Raw genomic sequence first — 15,322 nt, 5'->3', positions numbered from 1 at the left:
AGACTATGAAACCATGAAGGAAGTAAAAGATAAGAGAAAATATTGGTTAGTATATGTGTGTATGTGTTCAGTAGGTTTGATTGTTCAAAAGCATTTTTTAATTCATCAGCACATACTTTCAAAAAGGGATAAGGATTTTTTGTTTCCTGTCTCAAACGTATTAAACAATAAATAGGAGTAGAGTATTTACATTCTAGGAACACCAAATATAAAAGGGGGAGATCAAAGAAAATCAAATCAACAAAGGAAAAATCTCTTAAAAGCAAACAAATGGAAAATGCTTTAGAGAAACAAATCAAGAATCTTTGACTCTCCTATTTCCTATTTTGGAACCACTAAAAGACTATTATCTTCAAAGACAGATGGCAGGAAGCCACAAGGATGTTATCATGGATCCATGGGGTTCTGAACTCGCCCTCTACCACATATTTGCTGATCTGCTCCTCTTCAGCAGGAAATCCCTTTCTTTATTAGTAAATGTGTACACTGCTGCCCTCTGCTGCCATTGAGTCATTTAGCAAATAAATAATCCAGTTTAGCCAAATGTCCCTCAATATTCATTCAATAAATTTAACCAGCATACATCAAACATATATTTGCTATGTATAAGTCATTGTAATAAGTGTTGGAGATTCAAAATTGAAAATCATGCAGTCCTTACCTTTAATGAACTTCATTCCACTGGTGAGATAATAATTAATAATAATAATAAAAAACATCTATACAGTGCTTTTATGATTACAAAACATTTTACAAATACTATCTCATTTTATCCTCACAGCAACCCTGAGAGGTAGGTACTATTATCATTTACATTTTGCGATGAGGAAACTGAGGGAGAGAAAAATTAAGAGACTTGCCTAGGGTTACCCAACTAAGCAAGTGTCTGAGGTCAGATTTGAGCTTAGATCCTCTTGACTCCAGGGTCAGTCCTCTAACCACTGTACCACCTAGCAGCTCAGACATGAATATGCAGATAAGTTAATATGTAATATACACAGCTTCATGCAGTTATTTCAAGAGAGAGAAGCGATGTTAAAAATTAAGGTGATTAGTCTAAAAAACTAGTTTAGGAGATACCAGTTGAGCTATGCTTTGAAGGAGGCTAAGGATTCTACGACATGAGGGGAGAAGGCAGCAAATTCTAGACATATGTAGCCACCTATGAAAAGGGATAAAGGTAAGAGATACATTATTGTATATTGGGAATAGTAACTAGCCTGGGCAGTTTGATTGAAATGGTAGATGCATGAACAGGGGAGTGATGGAAAACAAGACTGGAAAAGTAGATGCAAGTTTTATAGGGTCTTAAATGCTAAGCTGGAGTATATAGAATAAAATGACTTTTATTGAGAGAGCATCATACTTCTTAGACACTTTTGTATGCATAAAAAATCTAATTACATAGTTAGATGTCTATGGGATAATAGGTTCTGAGTGAGGTCATTCAACTTTTGCTCCAATACTGCCAATGATGGAATCATATCATTACTTAAGGATTGTGTTGGTTTGGGTTAACTGAATTTGGATAAAAATTTGAAGGAAGCCATGGGCTTCATGGAACAAAAGAGAAGTCACAGCTTTTATTAAGTAGCCCATTAAGCAGTCCATAATGACAAGCCTCAGTTAACCGAATGCTGGTTGTTTAATTTGTTGATTATTATAAGCAACTGTAGATTTCATCCTAGATGGACTTTTTCCTGATGCAAAGTACATGCTTGGGGCATTTTCCTTCCCATTACTCATTATCCATTTACTCATTGGTTTGTTTATCCTTTCATTTCACAATCTTTTATTGAGTTGAACTTCCTCATCAGAGATCAGTAGACTCAAGGTCAAGAAATGGGGGTTTTCCTCCTATCTTTGTGACCTTGGGAAAGTTATTCTTTATCTGTAAAATGAGAATGTATTTAAGCTGTGTATTTGAAAGGAAAGTGTTTCAGGAGCTTTAAAGCCCACTAGGCAAATGCTTGTAATTTATTTGGTTGTTGTGACAAAAGGTATACACATGATTCTGTGAGAGAATTACTGCAAAGCAACCTGACAAACAAGTTGGGAGGGGTCAAGAGAGGGAATAAACATTTATATAACACCTATTATGTGACAGGCACTGTGCTAAGCATTTTTTTTACAAGCATCTCATTTAATTCTTTTGAAGTAGGTGCTATTATTATCCCCATTTTACAGTTGAGGAAACTGAGGTTAAGTGACAACCAGGGTCACACAGCTATTAAGTATTTGAGGATGGATTTGAATTCAGATCTAACTCCAGGACCAGTGCTTTATCCCCCAAAACCACTTAGTTGCCCTAGCATAACGGGCATCAGGATAGAGCACAAGATGCACAAATAAGTGTTGAGAGGTACATGATAGTCAGGGAGAACAACCTGGAAGAGATGGATTTTGGACTGACTTTTAAAAGTGATGTGTATTAGGATAGAAAAAAAAAAAGGAAGCACAAGGACATATCGTTCATAGGGGATGACTCAAGCAGAGACTCCATTCAGGAACAAAAAAGTCTTGATTATGCCACATAGCAGGTGCTTAATGAATGCTTGTCAACTTGACTTGCTCTACAGAACTCTGAAAGAATAAATCACTATGAATGGTCAAGGATTTGTCTCCTTAAGCACTACAACTTTAAAAGACTTAGAGACTTTGAATTAAAACCTTTCTAAAATGTGTTAACAGAGTTCTCTACTTCCAGCTGATTGCAAGCCCCGTGAGCGCAGGGGATGTCATTTTTGTCTTTTTGTCTTTATAGGTTCAGGACCAGACTGAAAAAGGGTGTGTATATATATATATATATATATATATATATATATATATATAATATATATATATATATATATATATATATATATATTTGATAACTGAAGGTCATTCTCAACATCAGGGTCTTTGAAACTATTTTAGAGTTATTTGTCTTTGTATTAATTCATCCCAGATTGCTGGGCTCTGCTATGAAACTCCTTTTGTAGTTTTTCCTCCCTCTTCTCTTGAATTTGCCATCAGTTGTTATGCCTCATTGCTGTCTGGATACCCAACTGTAAAAACCTCTATTTTCCCTTCTGGCTTTTGGCTTTTAATCTGTGGGCTGGGGAACCAGATCATCAGGCTTGCATCAAGTCTCACAGAATTTTTGTTTTCAATGCCTATTATGTGAAAAGCATTGTGCTAGATCCTGAGGAAGATGGAAGATGATCAAGATGCAATACAATGTATGTGTGTGTGTGTGTGTGCGCTGTAGTAGTAGTTGTAGTAGTAGTAGTGGTAGAGATGGTGGTACTAGTAGTAGTGCTGGTGGTAGTAGCAGTAGTAGTAGTGGTGGGGGTGGGGGTGGAGGTGGTGCTAGTGGTGGTAGTAGTAGTAGTAGGCTCTGTATGAGGATCATAGCAACTTTCCTCAGAGCAAAGAGCAAAGTAAATAAATGCACTTAAATGTGGATTTTGTGACATTTCGACTGCTCAGATACTTGGGTGTGTGTGTGGGCAGGTTACGGGTAGATATGTGTCCCTATGATGTGGGTGGGTATGTGTATTCTTATTTCTCACTTTTCAATTACATTCCAGATAGGTGAGATATTACCGTAACAATAAAAATCATGAAATTGTAGGTTGCAAGTAACATTGGAGGTTATCATCATCAAACACCTGATAGATGTTGGTTTAGTTTAGTTTCTGCCCAAATACTGCCACTAATCAGGATTTGTTATGTTGTAAGGAATTGTATGATAGGAAGAGAAGATGGGTTGGTCCCAGTGGCAAGAGTGAGGGGTGACACAAGGAACCAGAAGTGTTCCATGTGTACCTCTAAATGAATGAATGAATGAATGAATGAATGAATGAATGAATGAAAAAACATCTAACGAGCACTTAGTGTGTACCAAGCATTGGGGCTACAAATAGAAAAAAAAGGACACAGTTTCTGCTCTCAAAGAGCCCACAATCTAGTTGGAAGAGACAACACATAGAAGAGAGTTCAGGTAGATGGCAGGTGGAAAAACCTGGAAGTCCTTAGGGCTGATGACAAGACTGTACTATCCCTGGGTTGCATCAGTAATCAGATGAAAATGCCCAAGGGTCTAAAAGGCATACAGACAGTAAGGTCTAGTGGTCTTCCACTTCATTGGAAGAAATAGAGTTGATGAATGCCATTTTATCCAATAGATATGAGCAGTCAAATGACCCAGATGGCAGGTAGGTGATACAATGGATAGAGTGCTTGGCTTGGAATCAGGAAGACCTAAGTTCAAATCTAGTGTCAGATACTAGCTATGTGACTCTGGGTAAGTCACTTAACTTCCATTTACCTCAGTTTTCTCATCTGTAAAATAGCACCTATGTCCCAGGGCTGCTGTGAGGATTGGGGGAAAACTTTCTTGCGTCATTTGAACCTAACTCTGCACAACAGAGAAATCACATCTGTTGCTTGGGGATCAGATTTGTTTAATGCTTAACTCAGGACCTACATTATGCTGACTATAAATCCAGACATATCCAAAGATTGATAGAAGGAATGTGAGGAGTTTTCTCCCATTGTACACATACAACTCACATGTCTTATCTGGAAACTGCCTCCTTTCTGACCAATCAGCTGCTATTTGCTTGTTTAACTTACAGATACACAGAGAGTATGCCATGCTTTTTTCATCTCTTCCTTCCCTCTGCTTCTTTCTCAAATATTTCTGTTCTGGACTTTGTTCTCGGCTAGCAGGATCAAATGAGATAATAATTGTAAAGTGTTTAGCATAGTGCCTGGCACATAGTAAGGACTATATAAATAATAGCTAGTAGTAGGAGTCCTAGTAGTGGATCTGTGATCTGGGTGGCCAGAATGGGGAAGGAAGAGAAAGGGAAATTGAGGCAAGGTTCTAGCTTGTTGGATGTACTCGGAGTGGTGAACTTTGGGGCGGAGATGGACAAGATGAGTAGGAATCATTGGAGGAAGCTCCCAAACTTATGAGCTCATAGATCCACCTGAGTATTTAAATATATACGCATATAAATTCCTCACAGTGTATGAAGAAATAGATCAATGATGTCAACAAATGATTAAAAGTGCCTTTGCAACTCTTACCTGGAACCCTCAATATGTCAATATGCAAGGAAATAAACAACATTCTAAGGTGACCTGGTGAATCAGCTGTGAAGTGAGAAGTCTTCCCATGTGAATCTTCAGGTAACACTTGAAATTTTCTACACCTAATTCTTTTGCTGTTTCCAGCTTTTCCAATGAATGGCTAAGAATGACGTGCAGAAAATTGCCAAAGTACTACCTGTGACTTGGGATTTCATGAGAGATGAATTCTTCTCCAGCTCTGTAGTTTATTTACAAAGTAAAAGTTGCTGATTTCCTGTTAGGGATGTGGAGATCAGAATAGTAAAAGGACTTTTCACTCCTAACTGACAGACATTCTTAGTGAATGACTCTCTATTTAGATGAAGAATGAAGTAATGAGTGGATGGGCAAGTTAAAGACAATGGGTAGGTAGAGATTGGAACTGAACCAGGGGTGAGTCAGTATAACATAGTTTAACCACAGTTTAAATCAAGACCACAAGGGAAAGTCTTCTGGATTTGCAAACTATGCTTCTATTGGTTCTTAATCACATCTGCACACAAACTGGGTGCTACAATTCCTTATTATCTTTGATAATCTAACTTAAGTTTATGGAAAAAAAATCCTAAAACCACAAAGAAATCTACCTAAACTTTCTTTCAGGTGAGTTTCACCACCTCACACTCCGTTATTCACACCTTTTATCTGAGTGCTATTAGAAGTACACGTGCGCGCGCGCCCTCACACACACACACACACACACACACACACACACACACACACACACAATCTCTAAGGGGCCATAGTCCAATATTTTTTTATTTTATAGAGGAGGAAGCATCCTTTGGTAAACATCTCTGGATCCTCTATTTATCTTCCCCTCTTCCCTGCCAGTAGAATTTTCCCAAAGTCTTATGAGCTGTGAGCGAGCCAAAATGCAGTCTGTAATCTGTAAAACGATGATAAATGAATGGAATAATTAGTACTGATTTGACTACAATATTCCTTTCCTATCCTTAGGATCTATTTCTGATTATTCCACAAGTCTATACTTGAGCTTTATTTTATCATGGAAAGAGAATGCTGAGTGGGGACTGGGGTTACCCCAAAGAAAGGCAGTTCCTTAGAAATATAAATTGAAAACTCACTGATTTATTCTCTTTGGCCTCAGTTTCTCCATCTATTAAATGAGGGATGGTTGAAATAAGTTCTCTAAGTTTTCTTTTCTCTATATGTTCTGCTTCTAAAAATTCACACCTAAAAATACCACACCTAATAGGTACCCAAATAAACTCGATTAATTTTCAGCGACAATCCAAAGCTCAGAGATCTGAGACTCAGATATCTCACTCCCAAGTCCTGGGTGTAGCCAGCTCGGTTGAATAAGCAAAGTAAGTAATAAGGTGGAGTGACTAGAGAGTTGCAGGTAAAATAAAAAATTCAGTTTAAATCCTGCTTCACTCCATTCTCTCTCTGGGCCTCAGTTTCCTTTTCTGCAGAATGAGATGATTATCAATCTAAGATCCTGGGATAACAATAATAATAACAACAATAATAGCAGCTAGAATTATATACTTTAAGATCTGAAAAGTGCCTTACATATTCACGATGCCTCAAAAGTCATAATAATGTTTGGAGTTTGGAGTAATAGATTCAGACATCACTAAGACTTTTGGAACACCCTGTATTATCTGTTAGATCCTTCCTACTACCCTGGGAAATAGGCGCTATTGTTACACCGAAGTACAAAGAATTTAGGTGTTATGCAAAGGTCACACAACTGTGGTCACAGTGAACAGAATCGTACCGGGTTAGTCCATAGCAAACACCTCCAGACTTCGATCTTAGGCTAGAATGTTAAGTAGGGTTGGGGAGAGGAAATCATCTTTCTCTCTAGTGAGGGGGGCAGGGACATTTTGCACGTAGAGACCCTCCAGAGGCTTCCCCCAGCAACATCTAGGATGACGGTTTTTAACCTGGGGTCCGTGAACTTGTTTTAAGTAGCATTTTGGAAACTGCGTTTCAACATAGTTGGTTTCCATGCATTTTAAAACAGAATTCTGAGAAGGGTTCCAGAGGATGCTGTAGTAGTGTAATGTCATAAGGGGTCCAGGATCCCCAAAAAGGGGACGAACCCTCGCCTTCAGCGTACTCAGGGTAGGCTTGAGAGCCCTCCTCTGACTCCAGGAAGGGAATCCGGGGACAGGTGCCCTAGATCCCACCAGCCACCACCCGCAGTCAGGGGCGCCCTTTTGAGCGCATGCGCAAGCCTTGACCTACCGGGGAGCTTCTGTTAGGCGGTTGCCATGGTGATGGAGGCCTCTGGACAGTGCTCCGTGAGCCAGAGAATGAAGCTTAAGAGGCTCCTACTCCGATATTATCCACCAGGTACCGGCGTTTTCAGTCTCCTTACCCTAGACTGGGAGTCACCTGTCAGGGGAAAAGTCCTGGGGGACCCCGACCGGAAGTCAGACGACAAAGCTGCGTCCCTAGCGGGACGGGAGGCGGGATGGGGTAGGAGGGTAAGGGGGTAGGGAACGGAGGGGAGGCAGCATTTGGGGAGGGGGCGTCCAGGCCATCGCGGCAAAGGGGGAACTGGGGAGCCCCTGGCCCGACTGGAAGCAGGGAAGCACAAGCGTCCCCCCAAAATTTTTTTAGGCTAGGAAACTGAGTCCCAGAGAGGTAAAGGGACTTAAACTCGTAGGTTTGGAGCTGGAAGGGACCTTGGAGGGTACTGGGTTCAACTTCCTCATTTTATAGGTTAGGAGACTGAGGCTGAGACAAACCCAGTGGCTTCCTGCTCAAGAGTCTCTCCCCTCACTCCAATCCAGCCTCCACTTGGTTGCAAAAGCTCTTTTCCTAAAACGAAGGTCTGATTATGTCAACCTCCCCTCTTCCCACACCCTTAATAATCTCCAAAGCTCCCTTTTACCTCCAGAATCAAATATAAAATGCTCTAAGTGGCTTTTAAAGCCCTTCACAACCTGGCCCCATCCTTTCTTTCCAGTCTTATACTTCACTCTGAAAACTCAGTGACCCAGCAAGGTCCATCCACTTGTAGTTTCTATTTATCTATCTCTCTATCTATGTACTTATGTAGCTTGTTAACCCCAGTGCCTGGAACGCTCTTCCTCCTCACCTCTGCCTCCTGGTTTCCTTCAAGATTCAGTTCAATGCTATCTTGGCAGGAGTCCTTTCCCACTCCTCCTCCTCTTCCTCTCAAGAGCCTTCCCTCTGTATTTACCTCCAGTTTATACTACATATATCTTGTATATATCTTGTAATTTACATATTGTCTTCATCATTAGAATGTAAACTCTTTGAGGGCAGGTATTCTGTGTTTGCTTTTTTTTGTGTCAATTCTATCAGCACAGTGCCTGGCACATAGAGGTAAGCTGTTAAAGAAATGGTGGTTCACTGATTCACTGAACAGTGAATGTCAGTGGTGGAATTTAAACTCAGATCTTCCTGATTTCAAGTCCAGAGCTGGAGAGGTGGAGGAGCTGATAAGCTGAGAAAGGTCTAGGAAGATGGTATTATTTTATTCTACATGACACTAAAGGTGCCTGATTCACTATTTAGGCTAGGGAGTGAAGAGACTATACTATCTCCTCTTAAGGTGGTTCTCCTGCCCAGCCACTCCTCCCCTCTTCCAACAGACATGAATACCCAACCGTTAAGATGGGGGTGTATACAAAGGTGTGGTGTAGAACTGGAAGGGAAATTGAGGTTTTGTCAAGCCATCTTTTTTTTTTCGCTAGGCAATGGGGTTAAGTGACTTGCCCAGGGTCACACTGCTAGTAAGTGTCAAGTGTCTGAGGCTGGATTTGAACTCAGGCCCTCCTGACTCCAAGGGTGGTGCTCTATCCACTGCACCACCTAGCTTCCCCACAAACCATCTTATTTTCAAATGAGGAAACCAGGACCACAGAACAGATGAGATTACAAGAAAAAAATAGTGTACAACACATCTTGTTTGTTTGATGAACTGAAAGAAGGCATGTAGGTTATGGGGAAAGAATACTGGCTTTGGAGTCTGGAGGACCTGGATTCAAATCCTACCTCTGACACTTACTTGTGACATGGGGGCAAGCCATTTTTATGTTCCTAGACTTCCAGGTCCTTATCTGTAAAAGGAGGAGGTTGGACTAGTGGATACTGAGGTTTCTCCAGCTCCAGCACTGAGAACCAATGATATCAGCTCTTCACAAATGCAAGTAGAGTAAAAGGTGGGCATGCTTTCTTGTTTAAACCAGGCTAGATTCCCTAGGCCAGTGTATGTCAAGTATAATAAGAGAATAATGATGTACCTACATTTTGGGACCACATCTGTGCTATATGGAACTCCTGATCAGGAAACTCTAACTCTACTAGGAAACTTTCCCTCTATCAATGTGGACCAGCCCCTGCCCTGCAACTTACAGTCTTAGCAAAGTGACCAGGGAATGGAGAAGTTAAGCAACCTGGCCAGGGTCACATAGCCAATGCCAGAAGTGGAACATGAATCTTGGTTTTCCTGACTCTTAAGCTCTTAAGACCCATCTCTCTAGCCACTGCCATGCTGCCCATGTATATATGCATCCATGCACACACACATGTATGTATGCCTATATATAAATATGTATACATCTGTATTATGCATGTATATAAATATGTCTGTGATATCACTGATGTGGGTATTCCTTCCAATGATACATAGTGTAACCTATTATGCCTAGGCTTCACTTGTCCACAGTCTCCTATAAGTCTGCTAGGGATTCCACCCAATATGGTGGAGACCTTCTTCCTTTTCTTCTGATGTCTTGAGGATGTTGCTTGAGGGTTCTGCCTGACTATGTATACATATATACATGAATACATGTATACATACATATGTATATGTTTGTAACCGAATTAATGAATACATTCAAGGTACAGTACCTTCCACTTGGAAGGCACTTAATAAATCCCTACCATGTTATATTGGTGGGATCTAAATCTAATCAATCAGCAAACATGTATTTAGTACCTATTTATGTATGAAACGCAGTATTTGGTCTTGTAGGAGAATGGAAAAAAAGCATATCTTCAATAAGACTACAAGCTAACTAGGGAGAGAAGACATATATACAGAAAACATCAACAGACTTTTAGATCTTGAAGGAACTTTCTAGAACTTCTTGCAGGTTTATTAAATCCAGTTTCAATAAGTGTGAATTATTTGAATTGAACAGTACAGGTTGTGAAACTGAATCCCAGAACAATTAAAAGTCAAAGTCATATAGAGAGTAAGGAAGCTATGTCACAACTCTTAGGTTCAGTGCTTACAAGAAAAGTTTTACTAACACAAGATTTAAATGATGCCTAAGACAATAACACACAACATGTCACCAGGCAGGACTTGATTAATTAATTGCTAAGTGAGTGATAGAGACAACAAGGGTATGATCTCAGAGGAGGGCAAGATCTGTGTAGGTTGGATTAGCTTGAGAAGGCTTTGCCAATGACATGGGACTTGAAGAATGAGTATTTAGTTAGGTGGGAAGGGAGGCCATTCCAAGTAGGAATAATGGTATGAACAAAGGTAGGAAAGTTCAGTGGACTTTCTGGTTTGCATATCAATGTCTTCTGAGTCTAGTTGATAGGACAGTGAGTAGACCATTCAGATAGGAGGAGACACAGTGAAGATTGGGAAATAAGGCTGGGAAGTTTGGAGGCAGATTGTGGAGGGCCTTGAATGTCAGGCAAATGGATTTTAATAGAGTAGTCTTGACTCTGTGTGATCTTGCTCAGTTCATTTGGTCTGCACCTTCTAATTTGTAAGATAAAGCAAGCTGAACTAGGTTTTCTTGAAGGGCTTCCTTTGGCTCTAAAGTCCAGTGATTTGCTACATATCATGGTTTGTTTTTAGGATGTGAGGGGCTGTTCTGGAGGCTGCCCCACAAACCATTTATTTTCAAATGAGGAAACCAGGACCACCAGGACGATGTTGAGCAAGGGACCTGAGTCTTTATGGATGTCATTCTACAATGTTCCGAGGGTTGATGACATCTTTTTCTCATAGCTTTTGAAGGCCCTCATTTGTTATATGTAGCACCCTTCCCATGCCCACCATACTGCTCTCCATTCACTACATTCTGTGTGATGCTTATTTTAATTCTTTGGAAAACATTGTGTACTTACCCTACAGCAACATCAGGAGAATATTAGCATTAAAAATAAGGCTTTGCTTTCATAGAAAGCTGGGGGTCATAAATGAGTTTGTAACTTAAGTGAAGATGTGGTAATTTACAGACTATTCTCAGAAAAAGGGTTTTATTTTTTAAAGAAATGTTACAGTAGGAAGGATTAGTGCTTATTTATATTCTCTCAGTCATTTTTGTGGGGGTGTCAGGGTAATAATAAGGCCTAAGATATCCCCCCCACACATTTTTGTATCTTCTGTTGTTCAGAGGTACTTTAATAATTGATTCTTTGATGCTTTAAAAATGTATCTCTTCTATTATGGCCTTCTATGTTTACTTGGTCTAGTCTAGAATCTTTTCCCATCATGGTCACATGGAAATGATTCTGGATTCTCAAAGGCTATACCAGTACAGACTTCCACTTTGAAATATGAGTAATTAGTAATGAAAATATGTAATAATAATAATAGTTAGCATTTACATAGTGCTTTAAGGTTTACAAAATACTTTATTATGTTATTTCATTTCATCCTCATAACTTCCCTGTGATGTAGGTGCTATTATTATCCCCATTTTTCAGATGAGAAAATTGAGGCAGAAGGAGGTTACATGATTAGCTCAGGGTCATAACAGCTAATAAGTATCTGAGTCAGGATTTGAACTCAGGTCTCTCTTCCTGACTCCAAGTCAAAGACAGTATCTACTGCAGTATCAGCAATATTCTAAATTGTGATTATTTTTACAGGTATCATTCTGGAATATGAAAAACGTGGAGAGCTAAAGACCAAATCCATAGACTTACTTGATCTCAGTCCCAAGTAAGTGATCTAGTTAACATGATGGCATGTAAGTTCATGTAATATTTTTAAAAAAAACCCTACTTGTTGATTATATTAGTTAATAGACTTTGGATGATCCATGGGCATACAGAATAAACCTCAAATAAAATCCAAATGGGGATATCATGTTCCCTTTTCCTCTTTTGATATGGGTTTTAGGGAACACTAGGAGAAGGGGCACTCTTTGTGTCTCTCCCTTGATATTTTCATTTCTGTTCAGTCTCTTGCTGGATACAAGTGATAAACTGCTAAAAACAAAAATAAAAACAAATAAAACCCCCCTAAAACAAAACTCTGACTTTTCTGCATAACTTCTAGTCAAAAGGTGGAAAGAGCACTGTCCTGGGATTTCAGAGACCCGGGGCTGCTCCTTTAGCTGCATGGCCTTGGTCAACTTACGGCCTCTTTGGATTTCAGTTTCATCACTATAAAATTATGGGTTTGCATCAGCTGATTTCTAGAGTCCCTTCAGAGTCAACATTCTGTGCAAATAGGACTTCCAGGTTCATTAAAAGTATCATAAGGAGATATAAATTGGGTTCATATAGATTGCTGTGCTCCCTACGAAAAACCATGAATCCCATGTAACTCAGAGCAACCATGTTCCTTGGAGCTTGCCCAAGGTGTGATCTCTTAAAAAATCTGTCATATAATGGAGATTTAATGTTCAACGATCAATGTAACTTAGGTGAGAGACATAGTGGATATAAATATGAATGTTTACACCTTCATATTCCATGCTACTGACTCGAGAATGTGTTTCATTAGTTTATAGTCACACCTCCATACAGTAAGAAGAGAACAGCAGGAGGAGTATTGATCAAAGAAATGACTCCTCTCCCACATTTCTGTTAAGCCCTGTAGAGTAACGATAGATCCCCTCCTGGTCCTTGGAACTGCTATTTCACAAGAGCTTTGTACTAGCTTTACATCTGGGGAGGGTCAGAGGTCACTTCCAAGCATCATAGGCAGCATGGGAAAGACCATTTTAAAAATGATATTGATCTTTCCATGTTCATTGTTGGGGTAAGGGAGAGACTGACAAACATCTCTATTACTAGTACCTATTGTGGTCTTAGAATTGTCCGAAGAGGGCTTACACTTGGCTGCTGAACTAGGAAATCATTATAATTATGCCGAAGATTATTTCTCTGGCCACATCTCCATTTGGGGCTGTGCTGTGAGCGTACATGGAGTATGTCTAGCTTATAGACAATGATGCCATCCTCTTCATTGTATCATACCAAATCATTATATAGTTGGGGTGCCAACTGAAACGAATTGAGTTGAGCTGTTCTCAGGGCTTGACTCTCAGTTCAGGGAAATGCTCTCACTGCAAGAGTATCTTGCAAGGCTCCTCCCTATTTCTGGAATCCCCCAGAGCACAAAAGGTTTAGTAGAAACTCCTACTCAGCACCAGCACACACAACTGGCTGACTGGCAGAACTTGTAGGGAAAACTGAAGGATGGGTAAACGGAATAAAGTTTAAATTGTATGTGATTGTTCTTCTGCTGACTAAGAATTTTTCATATTTTCATATTCATATTTCATTAGCATTGACTTAGTGATGAGGTCAAAGTTTTAGTCTTGCTAAAGATCAGTGGGGAATCCTAACTGGGCAGGTAGCAGAAAGGATGGTAGAAAAAAACTTCTAAGGATAGAAAATTATGCCTTTAATCATAACATAATTAATAACTCATTCACACTTTTCTTAGTTTTCTGTTTTGGCACACTCATTGGGCCACATGTTTATACATCAGTCTATCTCTCTTCCCACTGATGGGGATCTTCCCTCTACCAGCGAATGCTATAGCCCGCACATGCCTTATCATCCTGAGTTATTCCTGCTCATCTTTTTTTTTTTTAAGTCTTCCACAGATAGAGGATCTACCCAAAGAGCAGGCAGCCTTCCTTTGCATTTCTTGGTCATTGTGTTATATTCAGAATTCATTCTGTTCCAGACACTTATGCAAGACATTTCATCCTCCAAAACACTCTTCTAGATGCTATAGGGGATATAAAGAATAATCCTGTCCTGCCTCCATGTTATTTTTTTTTTTAATGGCTTAGAGTGCTCACCTTCAAAGTTCAGCTCACGTGCCAGATCCTATGGGAGGTCTTTCAGGATCTTCCTGATAGTGCTGTCCCTAAAATGTCTTTGGGCTACTTTTGTATGTACATTTTACCTACTTTTTCTATATTCATTTTGTCTTCCATCTCCCACACAAATCTGCAATGTGAGTTCCTTGAGAAGAGAGAGAACTTTGTTTGGTGCCTTGCATAGTTGGCAATTAATAAATGCCTGATGAATTTAATTAAATCCTGGAGCCATTAAAGATACCAGGAGATTTTTGAGTAGAGGAGAGATATGGCCAGATGTGGTGTTATAGGAATCAAGCAATCAGTAAAAGAACATTTTAATGACCATGAGGGATGCATCAGACACTGTGCTAGATATTAGGGTTACAAATATAAAGAATGAAACAATTCCTACTCACAGGAAGCTTGTGTTATTTTGGTAGCCATGTGAAGAGTTAGTAGCATGGGGGGAGACTCAAGGGAAAAGACCATTGAGGAAGCTAGTACAAAATCAGATGAAGGCCTGAATTAGGGTGTCAGCTGCATGAATAGAGAGAATGGGAGGGATGTGAGAAGTGTTGTGGGGTTGGAACCACCAAGATTTAGGAACTTATTTGACACGTGGAGGAGAGGAAGAGGGATCTGGAGTTTTTAGCCTGACTGATCTATAGAATGGTGGTACCATCAGTAGAAACAGGGAAGCTGGAAGGAGGGCCAGGTTGACAAAAGACTGGGGAGTTTGAGGTTTCTATAGGCTCCCCAGGTGGAAGTGTCCACCATGCAGTAGAAGGTGTAGTACTAGAGTTCAGGAGAGAGATGAAGACTAGATGTGTAGATTGGGAAGCAATTGTATAGAGGTTTTAATTAGACCTATGAAAGTAGATGAAATCCATAAGAAAGAGGGTATATAAAGAGAAGGCCTAGGAGAGCACACTGGGGGATAGCCACACTCAGGTGGTGGAAGAAAGACAGTGAACCATCAAAGGTTTGAGAAGAAGTAGTTGGACAGGTAGGAGGAGAAACAAGAGTGGACCGGAGGTGAGCCTGGTTGGGTAGTGTAGGGGGAGTGGGGCAGTAGCATCTAGTGTTGCAAAAATATACAGAAGGAAGATTTTTAAAAAGCTATTCAGTTGAGCAAGAAAGAGAGGTCATTAATCATTCTTGAAACAACAACTTCA

At 39.9% G+C, this 15,322-nt stretch overlaps 1 protein-coding gene across 1 annotated transcript in view; it reads left to right on the top strand.

The window, feature by feature from the left end:
* Positions 1 to 7,346: 7,346 nt before the first annotated feature.
* Positions 7,347 to 15,322, top strand: part of DAW1 (dynein assembly factor with WD repeats 1) — a 48,564-nt gene continuing 40,588 nt past the window's right edge. The window contains exons 1-2 of the mRNA XM_020970976.2: positions 7,347 to 7,449; positions 11,971 to 12,043. Of these exons, the coding sequence (XP_020826635.1) occupies positions 7,368 to 7,449; positions 11,971 to 12,043 (155 nt within the window). The 5' untranslated portion in view covers positions 7,347 to 7,367. The remainder of the gene's footprint in view (positions 7,450 to 11,970; positions 12,044 to 15,322) is intronic.

Source organism: Phascolarctos cinereus, unplaced genomic scaffold (assembly GCF_003287225.1).
Source record: "Phascolarctos cinereus isolate Bilbo 61053 unplaced genomic scaffold, phaCin_HiC Scaffold_7;HRSCAF=346, whole genome shotgun sequence".
Taxonomy (NCBI): domain Eukaryota; kingdom Metazoa; phylum Chordata; class Mammalia; order Diprotodontia; family Phascolarctidae; genus Phascolarctos; species Phascolarctos cinereus.
Note: the sequence above shows the minus strand (reverse complement) of the source record. Positions and strands in the feature narration are given on the sequence as shown.